Here is a 19,130-nt window from a genome sequence, read left to right on the forward strand (position 1 = left end):
TTCCATTAGCATCCGGTGATGCAGCATATTCTGTGTCACAGAAAACACTTAGAGCTCCATAGCTTCACTCTCCCTGATATTACCCATAGTGTCAGCTATGACACTAGAAGAATGAAGGATTCTTTCTGCAACAAGAAGTCCTGAAGAGCTGCTGATCTGAGCAGCAAACCCTTGAAGAATTTTCCAGTTCTAGTACAGATCATGAAAATGCCGAATCATTACATCTGGTGACCAGTAGTTCATCAGAATGCTTAGACCTTATCTTGCAAAAGCTTGGTGAACTAAAAATATTTCAGAAAAAAACAATTTGATTTCAGTGAATCAACAGAAAGAATTACAGTACGGTTTATTTATGGACCAACTATTTATTCACTGTGAAAATATTATGCACTAGTAATTTTGGGAAAGTAAAACCAAAATGTTCAAGCTTCCTGGTCCAAAGTATTTCAATGTTTTTAATTCTAAAAAACTGAATAAATACGACTAACATTTTATTAATATTTTGTTCCTGTCAACTATTTTATATAAAATATTAACACCTTAAAATGCTTTATTATACTAGAATAATGGTACTTTCTCATCAAAATAAATTCAGAGTTGTAAAGTAAAATAAAACTCATATTTAATTACACTTAACTGCAATTACTTACTTTAACAATGTTTAAATGTAATGGAACAATAAAATAAAATATAATTGATAATAATTTTATTAATTTACATAGAATTGTTACTATGATAAACTATAATGAATAATTTCTAATAATTCATAATACAATATATAATATAGTCACAGTGTATAATACAGTACACAATATACTGTGTGTATATATATATATTACAGCGTATATAATATTGTGACATGTTATGGCTGTAAGTCATATATAACAATATAATTTCATTTATTAGAATGTTTAAATTTAGCATCTTTCAGCTGCAGTTATGTTAAAAATAATTTTGAACACAGATAATTATTTGAACTTAAAGATCCAAATAATCATGTAATTTCATTACTTGCACAATGCAGGACCTGAATCAACGAGCACGTCCTTGTTAAACTAGAAAGAGTAGATGTCACTTAAGCATCCCTCAAAACCACTTTTTGAGCCATCCCTCCTAATGGAGCTCTGTATTACGTTAATAAACACAAGAACCAAAATTAGAATCAGTCAAAATCCAAAAGAGCAGCTGAGCAGCATGTGAAGCCACATACCACTGTGGTGGTATGCAGTAAGGTATGCATGCTGGCCCAGAAAGCGTAAATGGGAGAACTTCTTTTCTCCTGTCAGCTGAATGAATGGGTAGCATAAACAAAAGACTGTGGGATCATTTCAAAAAGCCTGTCCAAAAATTGTTTACTTATGTCTGTTCACCAAATTATCACTTATAAACAAATCAATAAAACAGATGTTTCACAGTAACTTTGGATTTGGTACAACTAACACTATTAGACTATCGTTATAGAATCATAGAATGGCCAGGGTTGAACGGACCTTAAGGATCATCTAGTTCCAATGCCCCCGCCACGGACAGGGATACCTTCCACTAGACCAGGCTACTCAGAGCCCCATCCAACCTGGCCTTGAACACTCCAGGAATGAGACATCAGCAGCTCCTCTGGGCAACCTGTTTCAGTGCCTCACCACCCTCATAGTAAAGAATTTCTTTCTTACATGCCATCTAAATCTACCTCCTCTATCCCCTAGATTCTATTGATATTGGAGGTTGCCCCACCTCAGGTGCAAGACCTTGTACTTGGCCTTGAACTTCCTCAGCTTTACACAGTCCCACTACTCAAGCCTGTGAGGGCCATTCTGGATGGTATCCCCTCCCTCAAGCATATCTAAGATTTTATCCCCGCACTAAATCACAGTAAAATGGGTAATTTTTTTATTTTTTATATCTATTTTTTTTAAAACTACAGTACTGAGATTTGTCCATAAGAGATGCTTCACATTATAGATTCCTGAGCTGCCTATATTTACATATATGCTTTACTCTTCCTGCTCAGATAGAATTATACACAGACGTTAGGTTACAGTTTAACTCTTCCTAGAACTGGAATCGTAGAGGATGACACAACATAGTTCTCTGAAGACAGTATCACATGAAGTGACTGGAAAGCAAAAATGAAACTAAGTTCTTACATGACCAAACTTTAACTTCAGTTCTAATTTTAATTCAGATTTAATTAAAAAAAATTAAAATCTTTCTAATCTCTTGGCAACCATTTTGCTTTTTAGTGCTAAATCTAGGAAGGACCCTGTCACTAATGGTTATCCATAGAGTACTTGGATGACTGGGGGAAAAAAACCACAAAAAAATACGGTTTTGTTATGATGTACAAAATTTCCATTTATAATGCATACAATTTTAATTGAACTATAATATTTTAAAATAACTTCCTATGATCTATTTCTAGACTTCAATTTTTTCTAGATTTTTTTTCTAGATTCAATTTTTTTCTTAAAGCGTATCAATTCCATGCCTCTACACTGATTTTGTTATACATTCCTAGACTGCTAAATTTTGTTATTAGGTCTTAAATAGTATACCTTAAATATCATACCTATCATGACAATTCTAAGTCCAAGTAAATATATTTTACCTGCTATCTTGCAATTGTATCCGTGTCCAGTACAAAGGCTTCATGGGACGGCTAGGTTCAATGGCAGGTTTTCGAGGACCTTGGTTTGAACATAAAGTGCTATTAAAAAAGAACCCAGGCCCAGGAGGTGGAAGAGGTGGAGGTAACCCAGATCCAGGCAGTGGAGGTGGAACAGGAGGTCCCAGCCCTGGAAGTGGTGGTGGTGGCGGTGGTGGCGGTGCTTGTAAATTCCTACAGCCTTCAGAAAGTGGAGGTGACAGTGGTGCACTAGATCCAAACTGAGATGTCAGTGAAGTTGAACCCATTGGCAAAGGTGGTGGTGGAGGAACTAAACCCGACAGTGAAGATTCAGGAAGGGGTGGTGGAGGAGGAGGAGGTGGTGGTGGTGGAGGAGGCAGCATTTGTTTTGGTTGACAAGATAAGACACTTTCTGAAGACTGTACATTGTAATTGTCCTTATTTTCACTTTGGGTAGAAATACTATGTGACAAAGAAGAAATATTAAGCTTTTTGGGTACTATTTGGTTATTTTTCACAGCTCTGTTATCTTCTTCACTAGGCTTTATGAAAGTTTCTCTGTCAGTCTGTATACATACATTTCGGTATGCCTTTGGTGGTTTATCATCTTCAGTAGAAACACCAATATCCTTTGTTTTTTCATTTCTTCTGTTTAATTTATTATCAAGTTCATTTTTCAGATGTGCAATGGTTTCCTCAAGCTGAGCAGTTGATACAGCATGTTCTCCACGAATATGGAATACCCTGAGTTCAAACTGAGACTGCAGAGCAACAAGAAAAAAAATCCCTTAGTGCAAATATTCTTCTGAAGTGCTAATTTGGTAGCAATTAAAAATCTTCAAATTTAGACTATGTTCTTACATTAAGCAAAGAGAGAAATACTTCATTTTCCTAGTTCTAAATGCCTTTATTGCAAGCTACTACATAATTTGAGAATTACTACTCGTTAAAGAAATGTAAGCAGGGTATGTTTCAAAAACCCCATATTTTATAAGTAAATATCCAGAACATCAATTTGGGTAAATTCTAAGTTGTACACTGTCTTTAAGCAGACTTATTGTTTTTTAATTGAATGCAACAATTAATGGTATATTATGGAAAAAGGTATCTTTTTCAAATGTTATCATATTTAATGACATGATTTTATTGACTATTTCGTTTCATAAATAGGCCATATATATATGTAGAGTTAACATGTTGGGAAGTAAAAAGTAGATTAAAACCAACAGAAGTCAAAATTCATCCAGAATACAATAAATAACAAATTAAAATAATTTCTTAATCAATTAAATTCACAGGGATATACATAAATTCTTCAAGTTTATCTTTACTATTAGATTAAAACTTCATTTCTACCAGATATACTTTAATCTACAATTCAAAAAAATAAATCTTAGAACTAAGAGGATCAAGACAATTTCACTGAATAATTAAGGAAGCAAAAAACACCCATTTATGTTACCACGTATAAGAAAAATATAAAACATTTGGTATAGAAAGATCTCCTTTAAATAATCCAACCCAATCCAATCCTGCTATTCCAGATGATTAAATCTCTACAAGCTATTTTCTGTTATGCCATGATACTATCAGGCAGCTGGCTGATGCTATCTTGTTTCTTTGCATGGTTCTTTCAGGATCCCTCTACCAAGGGAAGCCAACATTTCAACAGAAGCCATAATGAGCTTTGATTTTCCCAAATTCCTGCAGGCACAACAATTTACACTTACGAAATTCCTACACAGTGCTTGTCAGAAGTGGCAACACAGCACTTCCTAGTTACCATTCCAACTTGAGTATTAGGTCGGAGTTCATAGTTTACGGCATTAATTAATATACATTCAATTAATACATGTATAAAGTAAAATATTGGGACTTTATATTGTACAACAATGCTTGATTAGATATGCCAACAATATACATTATTTCTTAGAGCAGTATGATCAGCTTGTACTCTAATCAATTTCTTAAGATAAAATCCAAGGTAAACACTCTGAAAATACTGGGTACAAAATGCTCCTTTTCTCAACTGGCAAGTGTAAAGGTCAGAAATCAAGTTTAAAGTCTTGCAAAGATAAAGAAACAGAGATCTGCATTGGAAACAACCCAATTTCTTTTGGTTTTATAGAAGAATTAGGAAGAATATGGACAACAGAATAGACTTGTTTAGCTTTTTCTTTTCCTGCTGTTACTCTATCAAAGTTTGTTGTCACTCAGCTTTATTACTAGTTCAGTTCAACTATCACAAGATTTTTGGCCATTTGAATTGTTCCGAAGAAATCACCTGTCTCTTTAAACTTGGCATACTGACCCATAAATGAAGTAATAAAGTAAGTTTGCCTTAGGGAATTTAATTGTTTTTTTATCATAGTATTTTGCTCCCATTGGACATCAAAAACTCCCCCATAGAACAATTTACTTTGAACATTAGAGATTTTCCCAGCAGTAAATCTGAGGTCACCTTAAAAACACACTGTAAAACAAGCACAGTATCTAACAAAACTATTTATTACATTTAAATGGGCATGAAAGCAACTGTATTAGTATTATAAGCCTTTTCAAATACAGATCTTCAGTATTTATATTACAATATAAAATTGGTGGTTTAAACTCAAAATTATATTTGAGGTGATTGTTTTATGCTTTTTCTTGCTTTTCATTCTTTCATATTTTCAAAATTATTTTCTGTTAATACAGAAAATTTATATTAACAAGAATTAAAGCTAAAGTTATCAAGCACAAAAAAGAAACGCAAGCTTAGCAAAAATGAAACATTGGAAATGTGTGTTGAACATCTCATCAATGTAAAAGATCAGTCATATCCAACTGAGTGCAATAAATAGAGTAATAAGTAATAAACCAAGTTTTTAATTACTTTTTATGTCAAAATAATTATCTTATTCACCATAAGATTAAGTAATATTGAAACCTTTTCAGCTTGCATATATAATACTTTTGACAAAAAATTCTAGAATATGTACATTAATATGTACTATTTTTATATATACACATAAATAATGCATATGTATTCTTACTAAAGGTCTGCTTCCTGGCAAATATTTCTTAAAATGAGAGGAAATGCTCTAATATCATATAATGAATCAAATGGAGATCAAACATGATTAGAATATAATAGTTTAGTCACAGTTACTTTAAGCAGAATGAAACTAAAAAAAATTTCAGCACGTAACAAGATGTCTGAGGGAGGTAAGGTGTGGGAAGAAGGTTGGAGGGACAGAAGATATGAGAGGGCAGCTGAAAACTAGACCTTATAAAGCCACCCTACGCATGAACGAAAATGATTTATTTCTGAAGAAGAGTAGAGGATTTCGAAACCTATTAGAGTAAAATGCCTGTATAAATTTCTGTGTGAAATGAAGACATTACAAAGAACAATGTGGGAGATGTTCATCAGCATGTTTTAGACATAGAGTATAGCAGTTGTTTTCCTACGAAAGCTGCATTTGCCACTTTGCTGACTTGTACAGATGCCTAGTTGCTTGCTTCTCAGCAACACTCATAAAAAAAAATTGGGACTGTACGGCCAGATTCATCATCAAATAAACTAGTGCAAGGAACACATTTCTACTCCCCTGACCATTTCACTTTCTTGCACCATTAATCTGCTCTTTCAGAGAATGTATCAAATTAAGCCCTCAAGCCTTGGCGTGTTGAGGTTCTCCGGCTTTTCTTTGTATCAATGACTCTTGCCAGTAACATTATGGAGTTTTTTTTAGATATTACTCCCTCTTCTGTACACACACACGCGTGCACACACACACACACACAAGATTGATACAGCCACCTAAATTTCCATGACAGCAGAGATGGAATTTTCTCCAGATTACTTTTACAAATACCGTATTAAAGGTAGGTATGTTTCAATAAAAGCTTATTACTATTTCCATATTGCTAGCTTAAAAGAAAATATAAGCATGTAAAACAACGTACTGTTAAGGTCTTAATGTGCTGGAATAAGTTTTCAATCATATATTTGAAAGTACATTCTGAATATCTTAAGCCTGATTCACGTAGCAGTATACTACTGAAAAAAGTTGCCTTACTTTGGTACAATCTTTCTTGCATTCATTGCCAATATTAAATATGCAAACAATACTATGCTAGGAAGCTGAAGAACACTGTTAAAATTCAGAATTCATAAAAATTTTATCAGACAAGGAAGCAGTCTGAAAATACATGCTACAATTCAAGAAAGAGAACTGCAGCACACATAGGTACTGAAGGGATTGATAAGTTGTATGGCAATCCTAGGGGAAAAGGATCTGCGAAGGACAGCATATCACAGACTGATCGTGAGTCAACAACTCTGTATCAGAATATATTAAAAGAACTGTCATATGCAAAAAAGTAATCTTTGTGCTTTATTTGCTATTCAAGCCTCACCAGTGCAGCTGCACCCAAAAATCAGTTTAACTTCTCAAAGTTTGTCTGGTATCTGAGAATGAAACAGGTATGATCCATTTTCCTTGAGTAAAATCAACTCACGAGAGCAAATGACCCCAGCGGACTTCTCAGATCCCTTAGCACAAACATTTATATATAAGCTTAGAAGGCCTCTATTATCCTTCTCCTAAAAAATAATGAGTAAAAGAAAAGCCACCACTAAACAAAAAGAAAAAACCATACAACAACGAAAACCCCTCCATCAACAACAATATAAAAAGACCCCTCTTCCTAAAGTACATGATATTGCCATGGTACAAAGATGATTATGCAAATATTCAAAAATACTGAAACACTGTAACCCGGAAAACAAGAGGAGCATTTGGAATGGCCTTCCAGTGTCTTCCCATCTTACACCCATTCCTCTGCCATGATTCCAGTGCCTTCCTTTTGGCACCTACTACGTAACTTGACACAATGCAGAGAAAAAAATGCAAGATATATTTTCTGAGACAATGCCAACAGCCCAGCCTTGGTTCTATGAAAGCCAGGAAATTAAGAATTTCTTCAAAGGAAGATAAAGTACAAAATTTGAATCACTGTACCGTTACATATGAAGTGAAAAATCATGTAATTAATTGCAAAAGACTAAATCCTCTCATTCAGAATGTAACCTAGAGGTTGTTTAAATGTCTTTGAAATGATAATGTGGATTGACACAGATAAATCTCAATACAGAGATAAATGTGACAGCTTTTCTCTGTGCTCTGATAGGTGACAGAAAGATTACAGTCTCATTTAATACAGTCAATATAGTCAATTACAGTCAATTAAATGCAATCCACCAAAATATATTTGTTTTGTTACTGATTTATATAATGTGATTTTATGTCGACAAAAACTTTTCAACCATAACACAGAATTGCTCTGATGTGAAAAGCTGTGAAACAGTTTGTATGTATGAAGATGAGGAAAGTATAAATTTCTACAGTAATCTACATTCAAAAATCAGTTGCTGGCTTGTAATTAGTCATGACTTATTTTCACCATAAATGTTAACAAAAATTCTGAGCAGTTTAATAGTAAAACATTAAAAAAAAAAATATCTCTAAAACACTGTCTAAGAGCAAGCAATATGTAGAACTTTGCTTTGAAACTAGCAAGTTAATGCTCCACTGTCAATGCCTAATACTTTTTCACTAGTGTTTACAGTGTAATTCTACTCTGAAAAGTGAGTGTGTAAAAATGACACATATTTAATGAACAAAGCTATTCTAGGTATATCAGAGACAGACCTCTTCTTTAACTGAGAAACATACACTTTTACAGGTTTTTACTCTAATTAGTGTGGAAAAACAACATATTAGGAAGAAAGCGAGCTCGATTTTATTCCCTTCTCTGACTTTTATACACTGATTGCTACATCTAATTAGTTACTTATGCCAAGCCAAGAAAATGAAAAAAAATGGGAACAAAGAAGACATGAAGTATCTAAGGATATATTTTACAAAAGTGGAAATGTTTGGGGGAGGAGGGATATTAAAAAAAGGAGAAAGAAAAAAAGGAAAAAAAAAGATAAGAATTATGGAGTTGCCAATGAAAAGTATTTTTATAGAGTTCACAGTTTTTTTGTCTTAATAGTATTTTGGCAATCAAGGAAGTGTCCATAGAAAAGAGAGGAAAACCAAATTTTTTACAGACAGTCTCTGACTTTTTGGTTTTGTTCACTCTAAGTAATTTCATCTTCAGTTTTTGGAAGAATTCACACTTTTTATTCTTGTATTGTGTTGACAAAGGAAAAGAAGTCCTTTTTTTGTTAAATCTCTGTCCTTGAAAAAACATACATTTGTTTTAAATTTTAACAACAATCAGAGATTTAGCAAAGGATTTCTCCACAGGAAAAAAAAAAGTTAAGCCCATGCCAATTTATATTTAAATTCAAAATTCCTCTCTAACAAATACTTCACCAAACATAACAGTTAAATATGGTATATTACCATTTTCAACGGTATCAGTAAGGATTGTTCTCACACCTCACAGTAAAAAAGTAATAACTGACCATTCTCAAACATTCACAGAACTGTAAATATTTGTGTAGGCAATGTATACAGAGTCCAGTCCTCTAATTTAAAAATATTAAATACATATAGAGGAAATGTAGCAAAAGTAGTTGTGGGAAATTTGACCATGGCAGGTATACACTACACTGTTTTGCTATATATTTCTGAATATTTAGTTATTTAACAACTATTGGCATTTATGCAGTTGAGAAAGAAATAAAGTATTGTAGCTAGCAATTTTGAAATAAAAAATTATTGGCATAGCACGTAATTAAAATATACCTACTTACACTTCAACATACACTTTTTTTAAATATGTGCATTATTTCTTATCTATAGGCCTACAAATGACTTAAAATTCACATAACATTTTAAGCACTAATTCACTTTAAGTTTGATAATTTAAATATTTACTCTGAAAATATATATCCTGTTTAGAAAAAAAAAAAAAAGGAAAATGAACAACTGAATGAGTGTGTGAGAAAGAAATACACTCAATACAAGTAGACATTTAAAGGCAGTCTAAGGAAAAATTACTTTTGAGAAATGCCCTGTTTCATACTCCATCTGCTCTTACTTCTAGTGTTTTCTTATCCTTTGTTAGAAAAACTTCAAAACCAGCAAACTGCCCTTCTCTGAATACAAAAAATCAATGAAAAACTGAAGGTATTAACAGAATGATACCTGCTTTCTCTACTGCAAGAACATTCAAATCAAGCATGTCATATTTATACTGAGTGTTTAAATTAACATATCCTTACATTTTCTTGAACGTTTATGTTTCTAATATTCTTTCAATTCACTGTTCCAGTTTCAGTCAAAACTATTCTGGATATAGCCAGTAACATGTTCATGCCATTTCCAAATTAGTTTGCATTTATAACACATTTTGAATACTTCTTTTATATAGACTCGGTCCTGCAAACTTAAAATACATTTATTAACACCTTCAGCTATTCTTCACTCTCCTCCCTCCTAGTGTGTCTCCTTCCTCCTAGTATGTCAGTTGTATTACCCCTTTGCTTTGTTCCCTTAACTTCTTCCCCAGTGCTGTTTTTATATCTGTCTTTCTCATTTCATCTTCTACGCATATTCAACTGTATACTACATAGAAAATGTGTCACTGAAATTACCATATTCATTAGAGGCTTGTTGACATCCTTCACTTTTTTTGTATTACTATAAATTTATTCTTCTCCTAAATTAAATGCCATTCTTCAAAAATTTGATTCTTTATATATGCTTTCTGTCTTCCTCCTCTTTACCATTTTTCAAGACTCAGAATCTACAATAGCCGTAACATCCTTTCAGTTGCAAAGTCTGTGTGCCTGTCTCCAACATGAAGTGCCTTTCAGAAGATTTGTAAGCTTTTGGCCAGTGCATTTGTACTTATTGAGTCTAGTGGGTCTATGAAGACAATGAATAAGAAATAGCTGGGGGTTTTGTTTGTTTGGCTTTTTTTTAATATATGTTCCATGAGCTTACAAAAAAACCCAAATAAATCCACAACTGGAACTTATTAAGTCTGCTGACAGTGAATACAGTGGGAGTGGGAACTAAATCAGGCACACGTTGTGATTCTTGGGGTGTCCTGTTCAGGGTCACGAGTTGGACTCGATGACCCTGATGGTTCCCTTCCAATTCAGCATATTCTATGATTCCTTCTCATTACTGCTAAGCTTTCAGTGACCACGTAAGCAAAAGGTAACAAACACACCTTCATTTTTATCACTATTGGAAGAGTATGAATAGCCCTGCAAAGCAGATCTATGGCACAAGGACACTGTGGATTTTTCTGACCAGGACTACGCATTTCAAGAGACTATTCTGTACGAGATACAAACCACCACTTACATTACAGACTGCACAAAGTCCTATATTGTTCTAAGCTCCAGCATTTCCTCCTCCAGCTCTTTGTGGGCCTTCGATTCTCTCCTAATGTTCTGCACTCTTTTCCTCTCTCCTCACAGAATGATTCCCAGATTGCCTAAAGTTTGCTTTCCTCATCCTGATTGCTTTGTGCCTGCTCTGTAAATGTTTTCATCAACTTACAATAATCTAGGTTTTCTTTCCTGCACATATACATATCTTCCCTTCAGTCCATTCCCTGTTAAGAACTACCATCCAATCATTTTAGATTACACAAATTAACTTACTTGGAGAATTGTGTTATACAATGCATAGCTCGCAACAGCTCATCTCTAGTTCTTCTTTTCCTACAGCTGTCCTATATACATGTCACTTTATTCAGATCAACCCCCTTAATAAGGGTACATCCCTCCTTCCTCCTCTCCATAACTTCTAATAAAACAATTAGATGTGCCCTTGAAATTTCTTGGTAATCTCTCAAGATCCTGCAAACATTATGAATCCAAATATAGGGAAAAGTATCTCTAATAATGTCCATCGTACTCCACAGCATATTCCACATTTATGGATCCTATTGTGTCCACTTCAGCACCTGCTACATTATGTACTCTACTGTGGAACCTCAATGCCCACAGAGAAATCTCACTGGAATCTAAATTATTGTATCTGACATGGATAGATGGTCTGATTCCAACAGGATGAGGTTCAACAAGGTCAAGTGCCAGGTCCTCCACTTTGGCTACAACAACCCCCTGCAGCACTACAGGCTGGGGACAGAGTGGTTGGAGAGCAAGGCCAGGCAGAAAGGGACCTGGGAGTTTGGATTGACAGGAAGCTGAACATGAGCCAACAGTGTGCCCAGGTGGTCAAAAAGGCCAATGGCAATCTGGCCTGGATCAGGAATAGCGTGGCCAACATAACCAGGGAAGTGATTCTTCCCCTGTACTCAGCACTGGTGAGTCCACACCTGGAGTGCTGTGTCCAGTTCCGGGCCCCTCAGTTCAGGAAGGATATTGAGGTGCTGGAGCAGGTCCAGAGAAGAGCAACGAGCTGGTGAAGGGACTGGGGCACAGGCCCTATGAGAAGAGGCTGAGGGAGCTGGGGCTGTTTAGCCTGGAGGAGGCTCAGGGGAGACCTCATCACTCTGTACAACTCCCTGCCAGGAGGTTGTAGCCAGGTGGGGGTTGGTCTCTTCTCCCAGAAAACCAGCAGTAGGACAAGAGGGCACGGTCTTAAGCTGTGCCAGGGGAGCTTTAGGTTGGATATTAGGAAGAAATTCTTTACACAGAGGGTAATCAGGCATTGGAACGGGCTGCCCAGGGAAGTGGTAGAGTCTCTGTCCCTGGAGGTTCTTAAGAAGAGACTGGATGTGGCATTTAGTGCCATGGTCTAGCAACCACGGCAGTGTTGGATCAAGGGTTGGACTTGATGGTCTTGGAGGTCTTTTCTAACCCAGCTGATTCTATGATATATATCAAACAGAAAATTATTAATGGCTTGGATTCACTAACTTCTTACCATAGTCACATTTGCAAAGCAATGTCTTCCCTTGAGATAAATGATAAAAAACCTCTTAAAAACTAGACTAAATAGGACTTAATAAAGTCAACTGTTAACATGTGCTTAAAGGGGCAAATTTCAGGTTATTAGTAAATAAATATTAACAGTACGTAATTTGGAATTTTATGTAGATTTAAAATGTTTGGTAGGTAACTTATAAAATTCCCACTAATGCTAAAGTTTCTGCTCATTTGAAGGACTGTTTTTAAAATAATAAGCTCATGAAAATATTCAGCTGAAAAAAACCAGTTTAAGCCTGTGTGTAGTGAATTAGAATAGAGAAAGTAATACTATACCCACTTGAATTTGCAAAAAATTAGTGTACAGCAGCTACCTGTCATGCCATGTAAAAGGGAGTGATCCTTGCAGAAAGTGACTGTGTTGATTCTTTCTAAATGTAAGCTAGCTTATGCTAGGAAAAATAAATCCTACCTAATATGTAAAAATGGGGTATCCAGCTAAATTGAGACCTACCCATAAATTTCTACGAAAACTGGTATTTTTGTGGACAATTTAATTGGTAAAATCTCTAAATATTGTTAAGCTCTGTTAAATATTTAAATTCTGCAGAATGGAATGAGGCAACTCAGTATGCAACACCCTAATAAATGTAAATGATATATTGGATATAATTTCTCTGAGGCAAAGCCAACAGAAGAAGGAAACCATGTCATCAGCTAAAAATTTATTTCAAACTTTTGTTGAACTAGGACCACGAACAATTAATATGCAAAATCCAAACATTCATTTCCTATCACAAACTTTTTAGTTACTTCTCTACTTTGCTTCTCACTTGCAGCTGCTACCTTAGTCTTAGGACACCCTCAGTTACCACGTCTGTATAGATACAAAAATACTAATACTAATTCTTTGTGGTGGTGTTCGGAAGACTATATGCAAGGAGAAAAAAACCCCTAATATTGCTACTAGAATATTTTTAAATACAATACATAGAAATACAGAGCTCTTATTAAAATTATATATTATTTAATCATATATTTTGATGATAATTTACTTTAAATAAGTTATAGTATTTCTCAATTGCCAGGGAAATTACACGAATCATTATTTTTACCGACATATAGAATGCTTTGGCATGTAAAATGTGAAAACAATGAAAAAAAATGGCTGAAAACAAGCTGAAGATGAAGTTTCAGTGACAAAAACTACAGAGGCAGTATGGATCCAATAAGAGAACTGATTGTAATAGAGAGCAAGTTGTCTCTGATCTTGGGAGAATGTTTTTGGACACCTAACAGCTTTTTTATTACTGTGGCTGATTAAAATGAAAAGCCCTACTACTAAAATGTTCTTTTTGATGAGTTTTTTTGCCATGAACTACAGACCTTGCAGTCCAGTGGGATACAAATCCTTTGATCCTGTGCAGTCACATAAATTCAAAGTCGTAAACCAACATTGAATTTGATTTTATTAGTGTGGCTGATGTTGCCAGAATTGTAATGCAACCTTGTTTTTCTTCTCTTTTCTTCCTTTTCTTTTTGAGAGGGGGTGGAAAGGAGAGTTTACTGTCAACATTGCTTCACATTATAAATAATTAATTTCTTTGGCAACCACACTACAAGACTAAGCCATTATAACAAAGCCTTGTAACTACATAGGAGAGCAATGATATAGATCACATTTTGCTAAGTTTCAACCAATTATTTTGTTTAAGTAAAAGTTGAAGCAAAAAGCATTATCAGTACAGCACATGGAAAACAGTAACCAAAGTTAAACTTACATATTTATAGAAGGATAACAGACAGCAATGAATACTTCTCAGTGGGAAATATTCAGCCAAAAAGTGCTATGAGAATAATAAAAAAGTAGCTCTACACTTTTAGAAACAGATGATTTTTATTCTTCATAATGAACATCATTTTTGTCTAAAGGTTCTAAGAATTTTTAGAGATGACTAGCCTTTCCACTGATATATAGAGAGTTCACATGTGCAATCAAAACAACAAAAAGATTTTGAGGTGTAACAAGCCATTCACTTCCTAGCTATGGAGGGAAATAATTTTCTGGGGCCTTTTTGAAACCAGATATCAAAAAAACAACAGATGTTCAATTTTACTTTAAGAAATATATTCACCTAAAAGATTAATCCTCTGATGCTTACAATTATCACATTCCTCAGGTGTTACAGAGAGCAAATTCTGCACGTCAAAACAACTTGATTGCTTGGTGAATCAGTCCTTCCTTCAACCTAAAACATATTATACTACAAAAACTACTAGCTCTTTTTCTATAGCAAAGGAAATTAAGGCAAAGGTTAATTTCACATTCGGTTTCACATTCAAAACCCACAGTTTTCATTATGTTACACATTTTCTATGAAAGGAAAATGCGTAACATACAAGGTAACGTAACCCAAACAAACCATTTCTTTCCTCACAACTTCATTACAGAAAAGATTTTTTTCATATTGACAATACTCACCTCAATTACAATGATTAAAGAGAAAATGCAAACTGCAAATATTCTTGTAAAGGCAAAGTCTATGAGTAGATACCCACCACACAAGCTTATCTTTCATGACTTCTATCTTACTTTGACCAGGAAGCTTCCAGTTCTGCAGATACTACCATGAACTTCAGTGGTAAAACCAGAAGAGTGTCTTTAAATACTCACCAAGCAGGTAACAGGTAGAAGAAAACCCAACACTGTGTTTATAACTAATCTTTTTAACTTTGTAGAAATGTTTATGCTACACTTAGCAGATAAAGATACTAGTACACTTATCTAAGATACAGCTTATGAACTCCAGAGATTCTACATGGATAAAGAGAAGTATAACATTAATTATGGAAATGACTCCGTGTAAAAAATATACCTACTTTAAACTAACTTATACTACATGCTAATTATGCATCATCACACTATTCTAGACTTTCCCATCATGGCTTTGAGGAAAATATTGCACACACAGAAATGTCTTAAAGAAAACCAACTTTGGTCCATTACTCAAACAGGAACAAACAGAACAACCTTAATTTTATCCCTCTCCATCAAGTTTCCAAGTAATGCAGCTACACAGAAACCTTCTCTTCGACAGAGCCGATATCTCATTCAGATGGGAGTTATTCCAGACAAAAATTAAAAACTGTAAATAGCAGCAAGATTTTAAGACTTCTGCATTATGTGTGCTGAAGCTGAAAGATATAAGAACGATGCACAGACTCACAGAGAGAGACACTACAGTATTGTAGTAAAGACATGATAATGCTGACCTGGAAAAGTAGATTCTATACTTTCTCAAACTGCAAAATGCAATAAGAGTCACAAGTCACTTTAGTCAGTTGTCCTCGAGTGGTCACCTTCTTTAATAAGCAACTATCTCGAGATTCTGGGATCCAATTTATAGTTGTAATGTACATTAAAAATGAACTGTGATTGACCATATATGCAACTGTAAGCACCCCAATAAATCTGTTACATCTTAGGTCTCTGTGCATAAAATATGAATAACAGGAATACATCGTTACCTTGACACATATTATAAAGTCCAGTTTATACTTAGAAAACATCCTGACAAATTAAAACTTAGGACACTAGAAAAAACTACAGTGAAACTATCTGTATTTAGATTAGATTCTGATTAATAAACAAGGGAGGGTATTACTAACTGACCAACAAAAATAAAATCAAATACTGAATGGAAGGTATTCATGCTAGGATAATATTCTGGAGAAAATTGCTTACATATAAGTAAAACCTTTATCATGATGCCCAGGCTCAAGTCTCTGCAATCTACGTCCTACCTGCTTTCTATTTTAATTTCCAGGCTACTTCTTTTGCCCTTCAGTATGCTTGTCTCAGATCTCTAGGACTACCAGTCCTAGTATTCTTACTCACCACTTTTACCTAAAATTCTAGCTCTCACATCTTCATACATATGTCCAGCTCTTAATGTCTGCTTTGATTTCCAGTGGGTTTTCTTTCACATTGCCTAACTATCAATAAAAGGGTCAGGAGACAGGCTTTCTTTTTCAAAGCATCACTGGAAGGGTGATCCCCACCTAACTAAGAGTAACTTGTGGCACCCATTAATCAGTGAAACTTAGTTTTGCTCCAGTGTTATTTTATAACATCTTTGGTGGCTCTGTGGAAATGGCAATTAACAGTTTGTTCAACACCAGACGATGATGTAATAGATGCAATTACATATTTCATTCAGACAAATGGCTTAAAACTATTAGATTTAAACAAATATCTGGTGTAGTAAATTTCAAAGCACAGATAATTCTGGCAAGGAGGTATGGGGTACATATTTTCAAAATCAAAATGGTAACTTTGATACTACTTAATTTTTATAGGCATTTATAATGCCATGATCATTTCACTTAATTTCTCTTACGGACAATTTTTTCTTTGCTGCAGAAGTCTTCCAAGTCTGTCAAAATAATGTCATAATGTTGAAAATATGTGTTCTACTTCTTCTCTTGAGTGTGTAACATATTTATTCAAGGTGATGAGAAAAATTAATTTTCACAAATGATGAAAAATGTAGTGAGTTATAATGAAATTTTTTTAAGAGTTTCATTTTAGCCCTAATTAAGCAGAGTGTTTTGCAAAGTGTCTAAATTTGAGCAGGAACTCAGTCTTTCTGAATTTTAAGGCTATAAATTATCTTGCTCTATGCACATTTTGACTATATAATACAATATCCATGTGCTGAAACAGAGTTACAGAGACTTTCACTGTTTTCAATACAGGGAATATGGTCTGCGGTAACTTCTTAAATAATCAGGGGATTATTTAATCCTCGGATCAACATGTGGAATTAACAGCATTCTGCAGCTGACAAGAGGTTTAAACATCTGAAGTTGTCATAGTGAAACTGCATTGAAAATATGAGAATGGTAGCATGGCAAGTAGCAGTGAAAAAGCCCACAACATAACAAAAGAAGAATCTTCCTCGATATTCAAGTTATCTGATAAGAAAGTAATCACAATGTAAACACATGATTAAAGGAAAATAAGGATGAAAAGTACACACTTCATCAAAAATATGAAAAATGGGAAGTCAATGGAGGAGGAGAAGTGGGAGAATTTTGCTTAATATAACTATTTGAGTACAGAAGAAATGCTTAAAACTTCATCAAGAAATTGATTATAGAATATGAAATGAATACAGTTATTAAAATATGCAAATTTTTAAAACAAAATTAAGCACTGAACTGGGGAATATCTTCATACACCACGAAGAATCGCTCCAAGCTTCCTTTCTGAATGAAGATGCAATTGTCAACAGGCAGTTTCAAACAGATTAAGTGTTCTTTGCATGCTGCTATGCACCCTGTAGAAAATTATTGTTTTATTGCTCCTGTCCTTTACCATCATTCCCTAGTCTGCAATTCCACCTTCTCTAGCACCGGCTATGCAGATTTTTCATTATAGGGAGATTTTTCTCCTGCTGGGATTTTAGTATTTTAGAAAATGCGTACTTTAAAGATAATGTTGCTGCCATTGTCTGGGAGCCTTAGGAGCTCAACAATTTAATAGGACTTCAGTCTCTTCTTTCTCAAAAATGTTATGTTTTTTCCAATCTTTATGTTTTCCTTTCTTGCACTGTAGAAAGGCTCTGCAGCAATCAGAGAAAATTCCTTCAGGAGGACAAAGTAATCGAGAAGAAGATTCATAAAGGCACACAGTACACACACAGTGGTGAAACCATACATTTAGCAGCTAAACACAGAAGACTGAAACATTTCAAGTTAGGCGAGATTAGTATCAATAATTAACCACAAGCTGGGAGACCTTCATCAGTTCACCACATGGAAATGCTGAAAAGCCTGAATAGCTCATTAGGAAAGACTAATAAACCCTTGCTGACCTTGGCTGCTCCTTTGAGCTGCAACTCCACCAGACCAAGCAGCATACATGATACAAGTTTTCTTCTACACATGCAAGCTGGGATATGAAAATCCAGCAGAGAACACTCGAAGCAGCAAGCCACCTTATGGATGCATTTCATCTTTCAGAAGTTAAAAGCAACAATCTCAGCATCCTAAAGCAAAATTTTATCACCAAAAGTCAGCATATATCCATTAGTTAGATGTTTTAGGTACTGTGGCATATAAAGCTTTCACTATTTGTCACTGACCTCCGTATTTTAATAGTAGATTTCTAAACATAGTGACTGCTGACAAATCATGACATCCCTATCCCATGCAAGAATTCAGATTTGTACACACAAACCAGAAGGGGGGAAAAAAACTCTAAAAATTTCTTTTTTCCACAAAGGAATAATAAAGATCCCTGAGAGTATCCAGGTCAGACTTTTTTTCAATTCAATCTGCTCAAAGAGAACTTGCAGTAATAGACTATCTACAAAAGAGAAGATTTAGACAAATTAAAATACTGGAAAACTTTTTGATTTGGTGTTAAAATATCTAATTTCTGATGTAATTTCTGAAGCTGAAATGAAATTTTACCTTTACATGTAAGTAAAAGATATTTTAAATTGTCAAAATAAAACTGCAATCACCCACTTCTATAAAACAGATATTTTCACAAGCATTCTGACATACAACAACTTTCAACACTATTCACCATTGCCTCCCACAGCTGAATTACAAATTTCAAAATGCAACACCTTTTGTTATACT

The 19,130-nt window shown here is 34.5% G+C and overlaps 1 protein-coding gene across 2 annotated transcripts in view; it reads right to left on the reverse strand.

The window, feature by feature from the left end:
• FMN1 (formin 1) overlaps positions 1-19,130 on the reverse strand; it is a 128,573-nt gene that overhangs the window by 84,185 nt on the left and 25,258 nt on the right. For both annotated transcript variants that reach the window (XM_027642216.1, XM_027642215.1), the window contains one exon: positions 2,606-3,384. In XM_027642216.1, coding sequence (XP_027498017.1) covers positions 2,606-3,384 — 779 coding nt within the window. The remainder of the gene's footprint in view (positions 1-2,605; positions 3,385-19,130) is intronic.

Source organism: Corapipo altera, unplaced genomic scaffold, assembly GCF_003945725.1.
Source record: "Corapipo altera isolate COAL_440 unplaced genomic scaffold, ASM394572v1 23b, whole genome shotgun sequence".
Classification (NCBI taxonomy): Eukaryota; Metazoa; Chordata; class Aves; order Passeriformes; family Pipridae; genus Corapipo; species Corapipo altera.